The 17,241-nt window shown below is 42.5% G+C and overlaps 2 protein-coding genes across 2 annotated transcripts in view; one reads left to right on the forward strand and one right to left on the reverse strand.

Annotated features, from left to right (window-relative positions):
* The first annotated feature begins 4,905 nt into the window (after nucleotides 1–4,905).
* On the forward strand, nucleotides 4,906–7,861 carry LOC100136369 (rod-like opsin). The gene is given in 5 exon segments (NM_001123536.2): nucleotides 4,906–5,268; nucleotides 5,911–6,079; nucleotides 6,239–6,404; nucleotides 6,482–6,721; nucleotides 6,826–7,861. Coding segments are annotated over 5 exon segments (1,062 nt in total). The 5' UTR covers nucleotides 4,906–4,907; the 3' UTR covers nucleotides 6,952–7,861.
* An 8-nt stretch (nucleotides 7,862–7,869) lies between these two features.
* LOC106571875 (plexin-D1) overlaps nucleotides 7,870–17,241 on the reverse strand; it is a 113,496-nt gene continuing 104,124 nt past the window's right edge. The window contains exons 34-36 of the mRNA XM_014145393.2: nucleotides 14,230–14,370; nucleotides 10,964–11,038; nucleotides 7,870–9,840 (exon numbers count right to left, since the gene is read on the reverse strand). Of these exons, the coding sequence (XP_014000868.2) occupies nucleotides 9,724–9,840; nucleotides 10,964–11,038; nucleotides 14,230–14,370 (333 nt within the window). The 3' untranslated portion in view covers nucleotides 7,870–9,723. The remainder of the gene's footprint in view (nucleotides 9,841–10,963; nucleotides 11,039–14,229; nucleotides 14,371–17,241) is intronic.

The raw sequence follows: 17,241 nt of genomic DNA on the forward strand, positions 1-17,241 counted from the left end.
AATGCAATTTATAGACCTTACAGGTGATTGTCTGTGTGGGGTACAGAGATGAGGTAGTCATTCAAAAATCGTGTTAAACACACAGAGTGTCACGTCCTGACCAGTTAAGGGTTATTTGTTGTTGGAGTTTGGTCAGGATGTGGCAGAGGGTATTTGTTTTATATGGTTTGGGGTGGTGGTGTAGGTAGTAGGTTGTTTTATTTATGTATTCCGGGGGTTTTGGGCACTGCTCTGTGTTTGTATTTCTAGGTTTAGTTAGTTAGTTGTGGGTATAGGTTCTAGGTTTGTTTTCTATGCAGAGTTAATTGGGATTGGACTCCCAATTGAAGGCATGTGTGTTGAGTTGCCTTTGATTGGGAGTCCTATATTAGTAGGGTGTGTTTGTGGGTAATTGTTTGTGAGCACTGCGTTTATTGAGCCTGCTACACTGTCTAGTCGTGAGTACTGTTTATTGTTTTGTTTTTCCTGTGGATGCGTTTCATTTTTCCATTAAAAGAATGAATATCCACATACCCGCTGCATTTTGGTCTTCCCTTCAACACGGCACCTTTTGTGACAGAGTGAATCCATACAACTTATTATGTGACTTGTTAAGCAAATTTTTACTCCTGTACTTAGGCTTGCCATAACAAAAGGCTTACTTATTTACTCAAAACATTTCAGCTTTAAATGTTTATTAATTTGTAAACATTTCGAAAAACATAATTCCACTTTGACATTATGGGGTAAACCAGTGAGAAAAAAATCTCAATTGAATCCATTTTAAATTCAAGCTGTAACACGACAAAATGTGGAAAAAGTAAAAGCGTGTGAATACTTTCTGAAGGCACTATTTTTTTTGTGTAGTGTGTATCTTATACGTTTGTGTATATTCACAAAGGTGTGTATGTGTGTAACCCAGGACCTGATCCCCATGTGTTACTGCTGCTCCACCAACAACCCCCTGCTGAACAGCCAGGGTAGTGTGTGAATCAACTGCAAACAGCCCTTGATCTACACAGCATCATCATACGGTAGGTTGACACCCGTCTCTTTGTAATTGATGTTTGGTTCCAAGGTGTGTTATTAATGTGTCACTGTACTGTAAAGGTCCTCCCTCTGTCGCAGTTCTACCTGGACGAGGGTATTGGTGATGAGGCTGTGTCTGTCATTGTCCTGGAGGTCCCTCGCATCGACAGGAAGGCCGCAGTAGGGGTATCCATTACCTTATGCAGTGTACACCACTAAAATCAACACATTTCTCATTACCACTTTTAGCTAATGGGAATAATCTGTATGTTAAGGTTGTGTGCTCGTACACGGTTCCATACATACACACATTACATACAGTATGTGTACGTGTCAGTGCTGTGGTGTGTGTTCTGAGAAGGTAGTAATCCAAGTATTTCTTGGCACTGATTCTATTTCTGCCGAGCAGCATAAGCTGTCAGGCCTAAGTCATCTTAGCGGTGAGAGTTAATAAGGTTAGAGGGGCTCTTCTCTCTCAGTTTAATGACACTAACACCTCAGAGACATCTCTGTCTGGGATTAACCTGCATTAGCCTGCCTGCCACAAGGGCACGGTGGCCATGGCTTTTCCTAGGAACCACATGCTGACTAACTCACTGACTGACCTTTAGTAGCCTACTCTCTCCGTCACTCTTACTGGCTGTGCTCTGAGGGTGAAATGTTGTGCATTTTAGTGTCTTTGTTTTTCTTTGGTGTTAAATGCTCAAAGTGGTGGCATGGGTCTGCTAATGGTGTATGGCTTAAATGTGTGTAAGAAAGCAGGGAGCAGAAGTATTGTGTACGAGTGAGTCCTTAACGGTGTCAGAATCCCAGTCCCTGAAGCTGGATGATGGCACGGAAGACACAAAGGAGGACACCTTCATGGCCAAACTCAGCTTTGAGTTGAGGGAGGGACAGAAAGAGGGAAGGATATGGGAAGTAAGGAGAGTGTAGGAGAGAGGGACAGATGGAAGGGGTAAGGAGTGAGAGGGTGGTTAGAAAGGTGGGAGGAGGGAAACTAACAGGAGAGTATGAATGGAAAGACTCGGTTTCCCTTTACAGCAGGGTGGGTCTGACTGTGTCCCAGTGGTGGTGAGTCGCTCTGTGCTGAGGTCTATGAGCAGCAGGGATGTCCTGATCAAGCCCTGGCCTAAACCCCTCAGTGAGAGTACTACCGCTCCTTACTGCCTGCTGTCAGCATCAATATGTGCCGTTCCTGGTACTAAATAGATGGAACACGCAGACACACACACACGCATACACACACAGAATTGCACTTCATTACATTAACATTTATATTTTAGTAATTTAGCAGACACTCTTATCCAGAGCGACTTACAGTAGTGAATACATACATTTCATGCATATTTTTTTTTTTTTTTGTCATGCCCGCTCAACCCTTTCACACACACACCCAGGTGCAGAATAGGGAGGTGCATTTTTTTCTAATCATTAAAACATTACACAGTACATGCTCGCACACACCTTGGCACTCCATAGCCCTCTGTAAGAATCTCAGAATTAACTCTCTTTTCTAGCTTTTATGTTTCATTTATTTTTGTGTTTCGTGTTTCTTTTACCAGAAGTTACCACCCAATTATAAAAAAAACTGCTTCAGAGAAAATGTTGCTAGCGGCAGTGCAAGATGTTGTGTTGCTATCTATGGGAATTCCTGCTCTGCCTGGTGCTGTGTTCTCTGACCCATTCATCCTGTCTTCTCTGGTGTGTTTCCTCTAATCTAGATGTTCCACAGTGAGGACTATGAGCTGCTGGAGCTTCAGCTTAACTGCTATCTCTACTGCTGACGGCCGATCGATGAACCCAATTGACCTCCGCAAACTGGTTTAGAATCACTTAATCCATCTCCCAGTTTATTAATATATTTTATCAACATTTCTACTTGGTTATAATCCAGCCAATAAATATTTATGTTAGATTGTATGCTGATCTGGAATCAGTTACATGGCTTTCATCGAAAGTCCAGTCTGATTGTAGACTGCGTGAAAAAGGAGTTGGAGTCAGTTTCACTCTTGCTCTTCTGAAGAATTGTCCGCCCATATGCTCACACCCCTCATGTACACTACCGTTCAAAAGTTTGTGGTCACTTAGCTTTTCTTTCAAAAACAAGGAAATGTCAACAACAAAAAATGTCCATTAAAATAACATCAAATTGATCAGAAATACGGCGTAGACATTGTTAATTTTGTAAATGACTATTGTAGCTGGAAATGGCTTATTCTTTATGGAATATCTACATAGGCGTACAGAGGCCCATTATCAGCAACCATCACTCCTGTGTTCCAATGGCACGTTGTGTTAGCTAATCCAAGTTTATCCTTTTAAAAGGCTAATTGATCATTAGAAAACAATTTTACAATTGTGTTAGCACAGCTGAAAACTGTTGTGCTGATAAAGTAGCAATAAAACTGGCCTTTAGACTAGTTGAGTATCTGGAGCATCAGCATTTGTGGGTTTGATTATAGGCTCAAAATGGCCAGAAACAAAGACCTTTCTTCTGAAACTCGTCAGTCTGTTTTTGTTCTGAGAAATGAAGGCTATACCATGCGAAAAATTGCCAAGAAACTGAAGCTCTGGTACAACGCTGTGTACTACTCTCTTCACCGAACAGCGCAAACTGGCTGTAACAAGAATAGAAACAGGAGTGGGAGGCCCCGGTGCACAACTGAGCAAGAGGACAAGTACATTAGAGTGTCTAGTTTGAGAAACAGATGCCTCACAAGTCCTCAACTGGCAGCTTCATTAAATAGTACTCGCAAAACACCAGTCTCAACGTCAACAGTGAAAAGGTGACTGTGATCCTGGCCTTGTTAAATGTTGAGGGGCGGTAGGTAGCCTAGTGATTAGAGCGTTGGGCTAGTAACCGAAAGGTTGCTAGATCAAATCCCCGAGCTGACAAAGTAAAAATGTCATTCTGTCCCTGAACAAGGCAGTTAACTTAGGCCGTCATTGTAAATAAGAATTTGTTCTTAACTGACTTGCCTAGTTAAATAAAAAAAATGTCTACACTGTATTTCTGATCAATTTGATGTTATTTTAATGGACAAAAAAAATTGCTTTTCTTTCCAAAAAAGTCTGTCTAAAAAAAGTCTAAGTGACCCTAAACTTTTGAACGGTAGTGTACGTTATTTGAGTGACGAGGTCATGACGATCATTATAGTCCGCAATAAAAGTGCGTCTTTAGCCGATCAACCCAATAGGATTAACAGGATCAGATTACACAGAGCCTATCACACAGATTTATACCAACAAGGAATGTAGACTGTCCATGAAATAACTGTCTGGAACATGATATATAGAAAAGGGTTTGACACGTCGGTCTGCATAAGCAGACTGGTACAGTAGCCTCTTGACATTGAGGATAATGTAAATCTCTGATGACACCATTTTTCCTAGTGCACTACTTTTGCCAGAGTCATATGTGCTATTTGAGAAGAAGTCTATAAATTGCATTGGTCTTCGTCAGCCTCCTGTAACACTCTCTCCTTAGCAAACTTGTTTGTCACACTTGTGATGATGAAATCATCAGAGGATAACCCTTGAGTATACAGTATATGTTCTAGATGTTTTTCTCATGAATTACTGTGTGTGTGTGCGTGTGTGTCCTAAATCTGTCTATGCTGACACCATGCTGAGTTCCATGCACGTCCCTAATCCTAAGAGAGAATCTCTTAAAAGGGTCTCTGCCCGCCTCGGGGGGCAGAACACACCACCTCTCATCACCAGGATCTATTTCCTCCATCTATCTATCCAACCTACCAGCTAGAAATAGCTCCTCTCGTAGAAGGGATAGTGCTTTCACTTTCCTCTCTCAAAATACCAGAGAGGATAGAGAAAGACACAAACTCCTGTAGAGACACATAGACAAACAGAAACACACACACACCACAACAGCCGTCGCCATGAACGGCACAGAGGGCCCAAACTTCTACGTGCCCATGTCTAACAAGACAGGGGTGGTGAGGAGCCCCTTTGAGCACCCTCAGTACTACCTAGCTGCACCCTGGAAGTACTCGCTCCTCGCTGCCTACATGATCTTTCTCATCATCACAGCCTTCCCTGTCAACTTCCTTACGCTCTATGTCACGGTGCAGCACAAGAAGCTACGGACCCCCTTGAACTACATTCTGTTGAATCTGGCTGTGGCTGACCTCTTCATGGTGGTGGGGGGCTTCACTGTGACTCTCGCAACAGCCCTACAGGGATACTTCTTCCTGGGGGTCACCGGCTGTAACGTTGAAGGATTCTTTGCCACTATGGGAGGTAAGTCATGGTGGAGCCTTAGGCTAGGTAGAAGTTGTCGCAAGCTACAGGATAAGATATGTTTATTCCCATACTGGTTATGGTTAGGGTATGGGGAAATTTGATTTTAGATCTGTGGTTAAGAGGAACTTTTACCTAAAGGGGTGCCCAACTTTTTCAGGTGCAACCTCAATGTACCTTGAACTCAATGAGTTTAATGTAAGGAGATACATATTTTTTTTTCCCATATCAAGAACACTAGGGTTAAGTACCTTGCTCCACTAGGCTACCTGCCGCACTATAATATGTATATTTGCACCTCTTTTACACACCTGTGTTCTGTGACTGGGGGGATGGGGGAAAGGTATTTAATAACTGCAGATGTATAGGCCTTATATAATAAATACATTAAGCTTTGTCTTGAAGTAGGACCTACAGTAGTTATCATATCAATATAAATGAGATCATATCAATGTATGAAAACGTATATTTGTCAATATTTTTGGAACTCACTCACTGTACCCTGTGTACTTTTAGATACAGTAGCCTGTGTTCATTGTTAAGTTTTCTGCCTGTGTCCAATATTCCTTAACTGTCTGAATACTTTCTACACATGAGCATTTATACTGTGTATGTCTCTATAACTTGCTGTGTCTCTCTCAGGGGAGATCGCCCTTTGGTCTCTGGTAGTATTGGCCATCGAGCGCTATATCGTGGTGTGTAAACCAATGACCAACTTCCGCTTCAATGAGAGGCACGCCATTGTGGGCGTGGCCTTCACCTGGATCATGTCTCTCACCTGTGCTCTACCTCCATTGTGTGGCTGGTCCAGGTAGGTCACCCTCTAAATACCCTCCAAATAGCATATCCTACTAGTCTTACCTTAAATGTCACCTTAAGGACAGTGAATGGGCTGATGGCTGGTAGACCACAGGGGCAATACTTCTGTATATTACATTTTCAAACAAAAATATGAGTTGAATGTTTGTAGGTACATCCCAGAGGGCATGCAGTGTTCCTGTGGGATTGACTACTACACCCCGACGCCTGAGCTGGGAAACACCTCCTTCGTCATCTACATGTTCACCCTCCACTTCTCCATCCCTCTGGTCATCATCGGCTTCTGCTACGGCCGACTGCTCTGCACCGTCCGCGCGGTACGACCACACACACGGTCACTGAGTACCGGTAAACACACAGGACTAATATATCTTGTGTATGTCTGTCCGTTCAGGCGGCAGCCCTGCAACAGGAGTCGGAGACCACTCAGAGGGCAGAGAAGGAAGTGACCCGTATGGTGATCGTCATGGTCATCTCGTATCTGGTGTGCTGGATGCCCTATGCCACCGTGGCCTGGTACATCTTTGCCAATCAGGGCACCAACTTTGGCCCTGTCATGATGACCATCCCAGCCTTCTTTGCCAAGAGTGCTGCCCTCTACAACCCAATAATCTATATTCTACTCAACAGACAGGTAACCCAAGCAGATGATTCTGGAATTGTGTGTGTGTGTGTATGTCTACATAAAGCGTACATAGATAAACGTGTGTGAAAAACCTCCCCTCCTCCCTTCTCCAGTTCAGGAACTGCATGTTGACCATAGTGTGTTGCGGGAAGAACCCATTCGGTGAGGAGGAGACCTCCACCGCCTCCTCCAAAACACAGGCCTCCTCCATCTCCGCCAGCCAGGTGGCTCCTGCCTGACCTACGACCCATAAACCCTGACTCCTTACCTGTCCCAGCCCATCTGTGGACCCACCGCCAAGCAGCAGCCTCCGATAGGCCAATGTTCTCAATTTACCTCTGTCTGCACTGCAGGGGTGTGCCTGTTGTACCTGTACATATATCCCTCATTGTGACCTAAGCATAACAAACCAAGGAACAGTGCTTAGTTGTCTTCATCAATCGTTTACTGGAGTTGGTAGAAGTTGCCTCAAACCACTGATACAGTCAGATTATTTTACTCCCCTTTTAAAGGTTATGGTTAGGAATAGGGGTTGCATTGTCTGATACTAGGCCTCTGGTTAGGGCATCTTGACTTCTACCTCCAGCACTTTTAGCAGCACCACTGGGTGTCATTTTGGTGGCTGTCCAACTAACACGTTCCATGGGCTCCCTTCCCATTAAAACACATACAATCATTTAGTGTTTAAGTGAAACCTTCAAATGCCACAAAATAAAAAACTGATGTTAACATTTCTTTACATAATTGTTCAGCTTATGCCCCTTAAATACACTTTAAAGTATCTATTTGTTAAATTAATACTTAGGGTAAAATACATTTTAAATTTGTTTAGATTGTGACTACCATAAAGCATTGAGGAGAGCTCTCCCCTGGTTTCTGTGTCTTTCCCATGATGAGGCTGAACGGGTTAGTTCTTAACACTTGGCTCGGAAAAGGTCCTGAATGTAAACAAATGAACCTGCATAGAACCTCTGCAGAAAGAAGACACCTCCTGAGAGTGTGTTTGTTTGTGTGCATGAGTGTGTGCATGCGTGTATGTTTAAAAGCTCTGGAGACAGGACTAGTGTTAATAATGTAAAGATTAGGATGTTGTACGTGACGTGGAAATAAAGTTGTTAAATGTCCTGGAATAAAAATGACGATAAAAATATGAGACCTTTCTTTTTCATAGCTGTTTCTTTCATATGGGAGCATTTACAGTACTATTCTTTCAGAAAAAGTCCAGATGCCCATTGGGTTGTTGGGTGGTATGCACAACCAATCAAGACAGCACAAACAAAACACTACAGTACATTACTGCCCTGTGGTTTACAAATGTCACTTTGCTGAACTTTTCTCAGTTTACACAGGACTAGGGCCTAGATTCAGTCAGATCAAGCATTAACTGGCGATAACAGACACCCGCATAGCAGATGTTTTGGCAATGTCAGAGGTGAAACTGCTAGAGCTGTCAAATCGGTGAGCAGCTGCTCTTGCAATTGTTGTCATGAAAGCCAAAGCGTTAGAAGTTAAGAATGAGAAAATGTAGGCTATATAGAAATAATTTAGCTCAAATTTATAACTCATCCAATGAAATCATGAGCATTTCTATCATCCTAATCCAGGTGTAGATTATATCTCACATTCCAGTGTTCAAACTTGTAAATAAGGCTGCATGGGATTTTTGTTAATGCAACTATGTGCAGCCAATGGGAATGTCCGCTTTAGGTATAATGCTGGGAGCCACTTGTGGATTTGACAGCTCTAACTCAGTGCCAATACCGCCAAAACAAACACTATGCAGATGCTGGCTAAAGCGGATTTGATTGAATCGAGCCATTGTCATTGATGAAAACAAGAATTTAAATATTTTTACGAAACTGAAATTTCATAACATTTTATACTATATTATAGCTTTGTAATAGCATTTATTTTCACAAACTCTGACAATAGACCCAAGTCATTTTGGCATCACAAGTACAGTCATGTCAAACAGTTCTTCCTCTTTGATTAACTGAAGGTCATAATTTTACTCTAAATTTCCCTCTTGGTCATAATCAATCTTCGTTCTCAGTCACTTCCAAAACAGATCAACCTGCCTTCACATGAACACATCCAATGTAATTATATAGAGTCTAGTCTCTTTGCAAGCAGGTCTGGCACATGAAACATCACCTAAATAAATCATCTAATTATACTCTCTACTCCTCCATAACCCATCACCAACTTGCAAAGCACATTGGGACTTGTAGTTCAAAGCACCGGTGGAGTTCTTTGCCCATTCCACCAATCAAACCTGAGAACAGTGCAGGTTATAAGAAGATGGGAGGAGTTTCTCATTCACATATCATTGAACAGGCCACTCAGAAAGCATTATAACTCAGCTATAAATATTGCTATGGACATTTATCATACAGTACAGTGCATCATTGGCTCGTCCCCCAAGAAAAAGGGGGTTAGTGCGTAAGATGGTTGCCAGGGATCCAGGTCCCAGAGGCGGTGACGTCATCCAGAATAAGGTCCATCTCCAAGTGCCTCCTCTAACTCCACTATGCTTCAGGTCAAAGCACTGTGAAACCAGAGTAAGATTTAAGCCAGGTGTGAATAAGCAGGAAACCAGATTGGGGTTATATCTATGTGTGAATAGAAGAGTCAACACAGTCAAAGAGAGGATCCAGAGATTCTATATTTGATATAATGGACGTGGGTATCAATTCCTCAGTATCTAAAGCAATTGCTCAGTACAAGGTAAGTTTCTTAGGACATTTCTTAATCCATGGTACAGTGCTCCCAATCAGGTTTCTGAGGCAGTCTTCTTGGGTTAGGGGTGGTACAGTAAAGCTCAAGCTGCCATCTCTTCCAGTCTTAAAGCAAAATCTTTCTTAAAGCAAAGAGTTCCTTTCTGTCTTTGGGCTCTATAAACAGAAGGGATATGTGGAGGGTAGACAGACAGGGGGTTTCCCAGGTCCTTGGACCCCAGGTAGGGTGGAGGCAGCCAGGGGGAATAGGCTGGAATCTGGGTAGAGGGAGACTCAGGCCTCACTGCTGCACTCATAGATGTTGTCCTCCACCAGAGCAATGACCTGCTCAAACTTGTGGTGCAGCTGAGTACGCTTCGCTGTGGGGTTGGACTCAAGAGCACTCACCACCTGACAGCAAGGAGGGTGAGAGAGAGGGAGAAGGAGAGCGAGAAAGAAACAGTTCAGACAATGGCCAAGTGAGCAACCTTACAAAACGTATCTACCCACAGTTAGAGAATGAGAGAGAGATAGAGAAATAGAGAGACTCATTTCAGTAACCCTTAAGCGTTCATGCATTCTACAGCACAAGACAGAAGCTCAACCACCTGCCCAGACAGAGAAAGAGTACTTCAGCAGTTCTCCAGCCTTCATGCATGACTCTCTCCCCACAAAAGCCTTTCCTGTTCACATACTATTTACAAAACCCATGTCTGTGCTGCATTTCATGCCTGCTAGTTGTCATGCGTTCAGTGGGTGTTACTGGCAGCATGTGCCCAGTGAGAGGGCTGAGTGCGAGAATGTGTAATTCAGAAGTGATTCATAGAGATTCCCAGAGAAACCTCTGAGTGCCAGGGCTTGGTTGCATAAAACATCTTAAGTGTTAGAGGGCACTTTGGTCACTCCACTGCAGGAAAGTGTGCAGGGAAATGTGCCTTAAAATGTTTTGTGCAACTGGCTTAAAGTTAAGGAAACTTTAAGGGAAAAGATGAGGGGGAAATTAATTTAAGATGTTTTATGCAACCGGGCCCTGGTGTCTGCTGGTACAGGAGAATGGCAGTGAACAGCAGTTATTAAACACGAGGGCCCTCAGACATTATGATGAGGGCCCTCAGACATCATCACTGTCTGAATCATTCCACGGAACAGTAGGTGTGTGTGTGTGTGTGTGTGTGTGTGTGTGTGTGTGTGTGTGTGTGTGTGTGTGTGTGTGTGTGTGTGTGTGTGTGTGTGTGTGTGTGTGTGTGTGTGTGTGTGTGTGTGTGTGTGTGTGTGTGTGTGTGTGTGTGTGTGTGTATTTCGGGTCTGGGTGAAAGAGGGTGTGTGGGGTTGTGAGGAGGCCGTTAGATCTTTAAAGAAGCATGTGATCGCCTGTACTGATGCTTCATGCCCTGATACTCATCTCTCTCTTTCTCTCTGAAACTCTAAACTCCATGTGGAATATAGACTGTGATAAGGCTGGAGATAGGGCCAGTTTAAACGTGTCAAACAGCTCATCCAGGGCAGAGGTAGTGTGAGAGATAGCGGATCTTACCTGGTTTCTGTATTTCTTGGCGTATTTGTAGATCTCCGTCAAGGCCAGGTTGGTATTGAACTCGTTTCTGTATTTCTGTAACAGAGTGAGCGTATCGTTCCGATATACAGTCAAAAGTTTGTATACACCTACTCATTCAAGGGTTTTTCTTTATTTGTACTATTTTCTACATTGTAGAATAGTAGTGAAGACATCAAAACTATTAAATTACACACATGGAATCATGTAGTAACCAAAAAAGTGTTAAACAAATCAAAATATATTTTATATTTGAGATTCTACAAATAGCCACCCTTTGCCTTGATGACAGCTTTGCACACTCTTGGCATTCTCTCAACCAGCTTCAAGAGGGAGGTACCTGGAATGAGTTTCAATTAACAGGTGTATCTTGTTAAAAGTTGATTTGTCAAATTTCTTTCCTTCTTAATGCATTTGAGCCAATCAGCTGTGTTGTGACAAGGTAGGGGTGGCATACAGAACATAGCCCTATTTGGTAAAAGACCAAGTCCATATTATGGCAAGAGCAGCTCAAATAAGCAAAGAGAAACAATAGTCCATCATTACTTTAAGACATGAAGGTCAGTCAATAGGGAACATTTCAAGAACTTTGAAAGTTTCTTCAAGTGCAGTCGCAAAAACCATCAAGCGCTATGATGAAACTGGCTCTCATGAGGACCGCCACAGGAAAGGAAGACCCAGAGTTACCTCTGCTACAGAGGATAAATTCATTAGAGTTAACTGCACTTCAGATTGCAGCCCAAATAATGCTTCACAAAGTTCAAGTAACAGACACATCTCAACACCAACTGTTCAGAGGAGACTGTGAATCAGGCCTTCATGGTCGAATTGCTGCAAAGAAACCCCTACTAAAGTACACCAATAAGAAAGAGACTTGCTTGGGCCAAGAAACACAAGCAATGGACATTAGACCGGTGGAAAGCTGTCCTTTGGTCTGATGAGTCCAAATTTGAGATGTTTTGGTTCCAACCGCTGTGTCTTTGTGAGACGCAGAGTAGGTGAACAGATGATCTCCGCATGTGTGGTTCCCACCGTGAAGCATGGAGGAGGAGGTGTGATGGTGTTTTGCTGGTGACACTGTCTGTGATTTATTTAGAATTCAAGGCACACCTTAACTAGCATAGCTTATACAGCATTCTGCAGTGATACACCATCCCATCTGGTTTGCGCATAGTGGGACAATCATTTGTTTTTCAACAGGACAATGACACAAAACACACCTCTAGACTGTGTAAGGGATATTTGAGCAAGAAGGAGAGTGATGGAGGGCTGCATCAGATGACCTCGCCACCACAATCACCTGACCTCAACCCAATTAAGATGGTTTTGGATGAGTTGAACCGCAGAGTGAAGGAAAAGTAGCCAACAAGTGCTCAGCATATGTGGGAACTCCTTCAAGACTGTTGGAAAAGCATTCCTCATGAAGCTGGTTGAGAGTATGCCAAGAGTGTGCAAAGCTATCGAGGCAAAGGATGGCTACTTTGAAGAATCTCCAATATAAAATATATTTTGACTTGTTTAACCTTTCTAGGGTATGTAGGACGAAATCGTCCCACCTACTCAACAGCCAGTGGAATCCCGTGGCGCGATATTCAAATACCTTAGAAATGCTATTACTTCAATTTCTCAAACATATGACTATTTTACACCATTTTAAAGACAAGACTCTCGTTAATCTAACCACACTGTCCGATTTCAAAAAGGCTTTACAACGAAAGCAAAACATTAGATTATGTCAGCAGGGGTACCCAGCCAGAAATAATCAGACACCCATTTTTCAAGCTAGCATATAATGTCACAAAAACCAAAACCACAGCTAAATGCAGCACTAACCTTTGATGATCTTCATCATATGACACTCCTAGGACATTATGTTATACAATACATGCATGTTTTGTTCAATCAAGTTCATATATCAAAAACCAGCTTTTTACATTAGCATGTGACGTTCAGAACTAGCATACCCACCGCAAACTTCCGGTGAATTTACTAAATTACTCACGATAAACGTTCACAAAAAACATAATTATTTTAAGAATTATAGATACAGAACTCCTTTATGCAATCGTGGTGTCCGATTTTAAAATAGCTTTTCGGCAAAAGCACATTTTGCAATATTCTGAGTAGATAGCTCGCCATCACGGGCTAGCTATTTTGACACCCACCAAGTTTGGCACTCACCAAACTCTGATTTACTATAAGAAAAATTTGATTACCTTTGCTGTTCTTCGTCAGAATGCACTCCCAGGACTTCTACTTCATCCACAAATGTTGTTTTGGTTCAAAATAATCCATAGTTATGTTCAAATATCCTCTGTTTTGTTCTTGCGTTCAAGACACTATCTGAACGGTGACGCGCGGACGCGTATCGTGACAAAAAATGTCAAAATATTCCATTACCGTACTTCGAAGCATGTCAAATGCTGTTTAAAATAAATTTTTATGCGATTTTTCTCGTAAAAAAGCGATAATATTCCGACCGGGAGACGTCCTTTCCGTTCAAAGACTCAAAATCGAAAATGGACTCTTCACGTGCACATGCACGCGCCCATCTCATTGTTCTCAGATCGTCCACTTACCAAATGCGCTACTGTTTTTCAGCCATGGGCTGCAAAGTCATCATTCAACATTCTGGCGCCTTCTGGGAGCCTATTGGAGCCTTAGGAAGTGTCATGTTACAGCAGAGATCCGTTGTTTTCAATAAAGAGAGTGTAGAAGGCCAAGAAATGGTCAGAGAGGGCACTTCCTGTACAGAATCTTCTCAGGTTTTTGCCTGCCATATGAGTTCTGTTATACTCACAGACACCATTCAAACAGTTTTAGAAACTTTAGGGTGTTTTCTATCCAAATCAAACAATTATATGCATATTCTAGTTTCTGGGCAGTAGTAATAACCAGATTAAATCGGGTACGTTTTTTATCCGGATGTGAAAATACTGCCCCTACCCAAGAGAGGTTAACACGTTTTTGGTTACTACATGATTCCGTATGTGTTATTTCATGGTTTTGATGTCTTCACTATTATTCTACAATGTAGAACATAGTAAAGATAAAGAAAAACCCTTGAATGAGTAGGTGTGTCCAAACTTTCGACCGGTACTGTAAATCCGTCAAACAAAAATATCTCAAAAAGTAATACATGAATTAACAGTGTATCACCGTTGAATGCAGTGACAGTCTGCCACCAAGGCTGACAAATTACAATCAATCAATCATATATATTTATCTGTCACCCCTCGCTATCTCACCCGTGACTCCTCGGCCAAGTGGGCGTTCATCTCCTGCTCGCTCAGTGGCGCCATCTCCTGGATCTGCTTGTAGTAGCACTGCACCCTCTTCTTGTACTCTGGGATCTCCTTGGCATACAGCAGCTTGTTGGTGGGAGAGTCCTGAAACAAGAGACACAGTCCTATTTAGTCAAAGTAACCTCTATGGATCTTGATCTTTTAGTAATCAACCAAACTAGTTCTGTCCTTTACCACTCTCCTGACCACGACCAGAATGTAATATAACCACTGCCTGTGTTTGGTTGTCAGATTGTTTTCAGTATGACAGTGATCAGTCCAGTGTATGGTGAGTGTGGTCTATGGTCAGTAAGTTGTTAATGAGACTGTGGGCAGCATGGTCTGTGGTCATATTGTAGTTGGTCTATGGTTGATATATGGTTGGTCTACGGTCCATGGTCATAGTGAGTGTTATCAGTGTGTGAGTAGGTCAGCACCTCCTTGTGCTGAGACAAAGAAGGGAGGGCCCAGGGTTTCCTCTCCTCACAATAGGAAAGTTAAACAAACCATATCTACAGCCACAGAGAACCAGGCCAGACATAACAACCCTTCTACTTACATCTGCTACTTCTCCAAGTTACTGACAGCATTTACAATGGTACTGAAAGCATTATTCAATCACTAAGGTACACATACAAGGTATTGGGTTGAGCTGAGCATACAGATATGTAGGCTATGCATTTGCGTGTGTGTGTGTGTGTGTGTGTGTGTGTGTGTGTGTGTGTGTGTGTGTGTGTGTGTGTGTGTGTGTGTGTGGTATCGGAGCTAGGAAGACTCCAGCCACTGCCCCTCCTCCTGATAGGATCTCTCTCTTCCTCTCCACAAGGTCATTTCATTTCCTGTGGTTCCTCCATCTGCCTGACGACCCCCCTTGACCCCTAATAACCGCCCACACCCCCTCCATCCCTACTGTCTGTCTGCAGGCCACCAGATAAGGTTTTGGTGGAAGCAGCTTCGTTTCCAAGCCCTCTCTCACCCCTGCAGAGCGATTGCTAATCCAGACCTCTTACTGACCTGTCCTGTCCTGTCCTCTGACCGCTACACACTTGTGTATTATACTTGTGAGGATTTTGGGGGATTCCCATTCAAAGTCCTATTTACCCTAAACCTGACCCTAACCCAGGGTTTCCCAAACTAGGTCCTTTTGGTTTTTCCCCTAGCACTACACAACTGATTCAAATAATCAACAAATTATCAAGCTTTGGTCATTTGATTCAGCTGTGTAGTTTTAGGGGGGAAAAAACGAAACATGCACACCTTGGGTCCCGAGGACCGAGGACCGAGTTTGGGAAACGCTGCCCTAACCCTAGTTCTAAACCTAACCCTTAAGCCTAAAATAGTCTTTTTTCCATTTTAGGACTGGCCAAATGTCCGAATTCTCCTCCTTCTCCACATCCCAATGAACATAGATATTTTTATGGTGCCATGGTGTGTTTTTTTGTTTGTGTGTGTTTCACCTGCTTGAGGTGCTTACATTGGCTCTTTGGCAATGAACAAGTGGAATAGATCAGTATTGTTTGACAAATATCTCCAGGGAGGAAGTCAGTCAGAGAGACAGGAAGCAGTGTGTATGCTAGGGGTCACAGCGTCTGAGGGATGAGACTGATTTGTGGGGAGTGAGGGCACTGAAAGACACACACACACAGACACACACACACACACACACACACACACACACATAGGGGATTCCTGGCGCTCATGACCTTGGTTGAGCAGACTGGGCTGAAATAACATGAGGAGAGGTAGACAGAGCTGACGGACTGACTGGAGAAAGGAGGGGACGGAGGTTGGCAGGGACTGGGGAGGAAACTGGGGATTTCTGCACTTGCTTTTTCCTACTACGACTGACTTTGCTGATAACTATTTCGTTGAGGGAAAATGTACTTGTTAAGACAGTGATGTGTGGTTGTCTCACCTAGCTATCTGAAAATGAATTCAATAATTGTAAGTTACTCTGGATAAGAGCATCTGCTGTCAAAAATGGCATTTCTTTTCAGTGTGTAAGAGAATCTGCTGTAGGTACAGCTGTCTTATGTAAGAGTATATGCTGTAGGTACAGCTGTCTTGTGTAAGAGTATATGCTATAGGTACAGCAGTCTTGTGTAAGAGTATATGCTGTAGGTACAGCTGTCTTGTGTAAGAGTATATGCTACAGGTACAGCAAACTTGTGTAAGAGTATATGCTGTAGGTACAGCAGTCTTGTGTAAGAGTATATGCTGTAGGTACAGCAGTCGTGTATTTGTAACTGTCAAAATATTCTTTGGTGATTTCATTGAACAGTTTTACTTTCATTTAATCCTTGGTTTTGCTTTTAAATAGTTGTGCTTTAGTATAATTTTGTTGGTCGAATTGCTGCAAAGAAACCACTACTAAAGTACACCAATAAGAAAGAGACTCGCTTGAGCCAAGAAACACAAGCAATGGACATTAGACCGGTGGAAAGCTTTGCAAATTACAGTATTCCAACAAAGATTTTCAAGCAATAAATATGCATTTTATAAATAAGGTAAATTTACAACAAGATTAGAAATAAAATGAAAATCACAAATTAAAGTTTATTCCTATTCCTGAGATTTGGGTAACCAAAATTGTGGTCTGCCTCTTGACAGTGGAGAGAAAAATGTACCCTTTAAAAATGAAATATCCAGCAATTCTACACATTATGCCAAGGAGGCGTAGAGAAAATCTTGCAGTTTTAAATTAAGTTTTCTGCAGTTTTACACATTTTGCCATGGAGCGAAGAGAACATTTTGCAATTTTATAAGAAATATCATGCTATTCTACTTATTTCGCCATGAGGCAGAGATAGATTTTTGCAGTTTTAAAGCACATTTCCTGCAATTCTACACATTTTCTCATGACTTATGTCATGTGTGCCCGGTCGGTATTCGGCCATGATTACTACAGGTTTAGATAACTGGCTAGACTAACTTACAATCTAAAAGTTGTTAGCTGACATGGCTAATTGAGGGACT

The sequence above is a fragment of the Salmo salar genome, chromosome ssa15 (genome assembly GCF_905237065.1).
Source record: "Salmo salar chromosome ssa15, Ssal_v3.1, whole genome shotgun sequence".
Taxonomy (NCBI): Eukaryota; Metazoa; Chordata; class Actinopteri; order Salmoniformes; family Salmonidae; genus Salmo; species Salmo salar.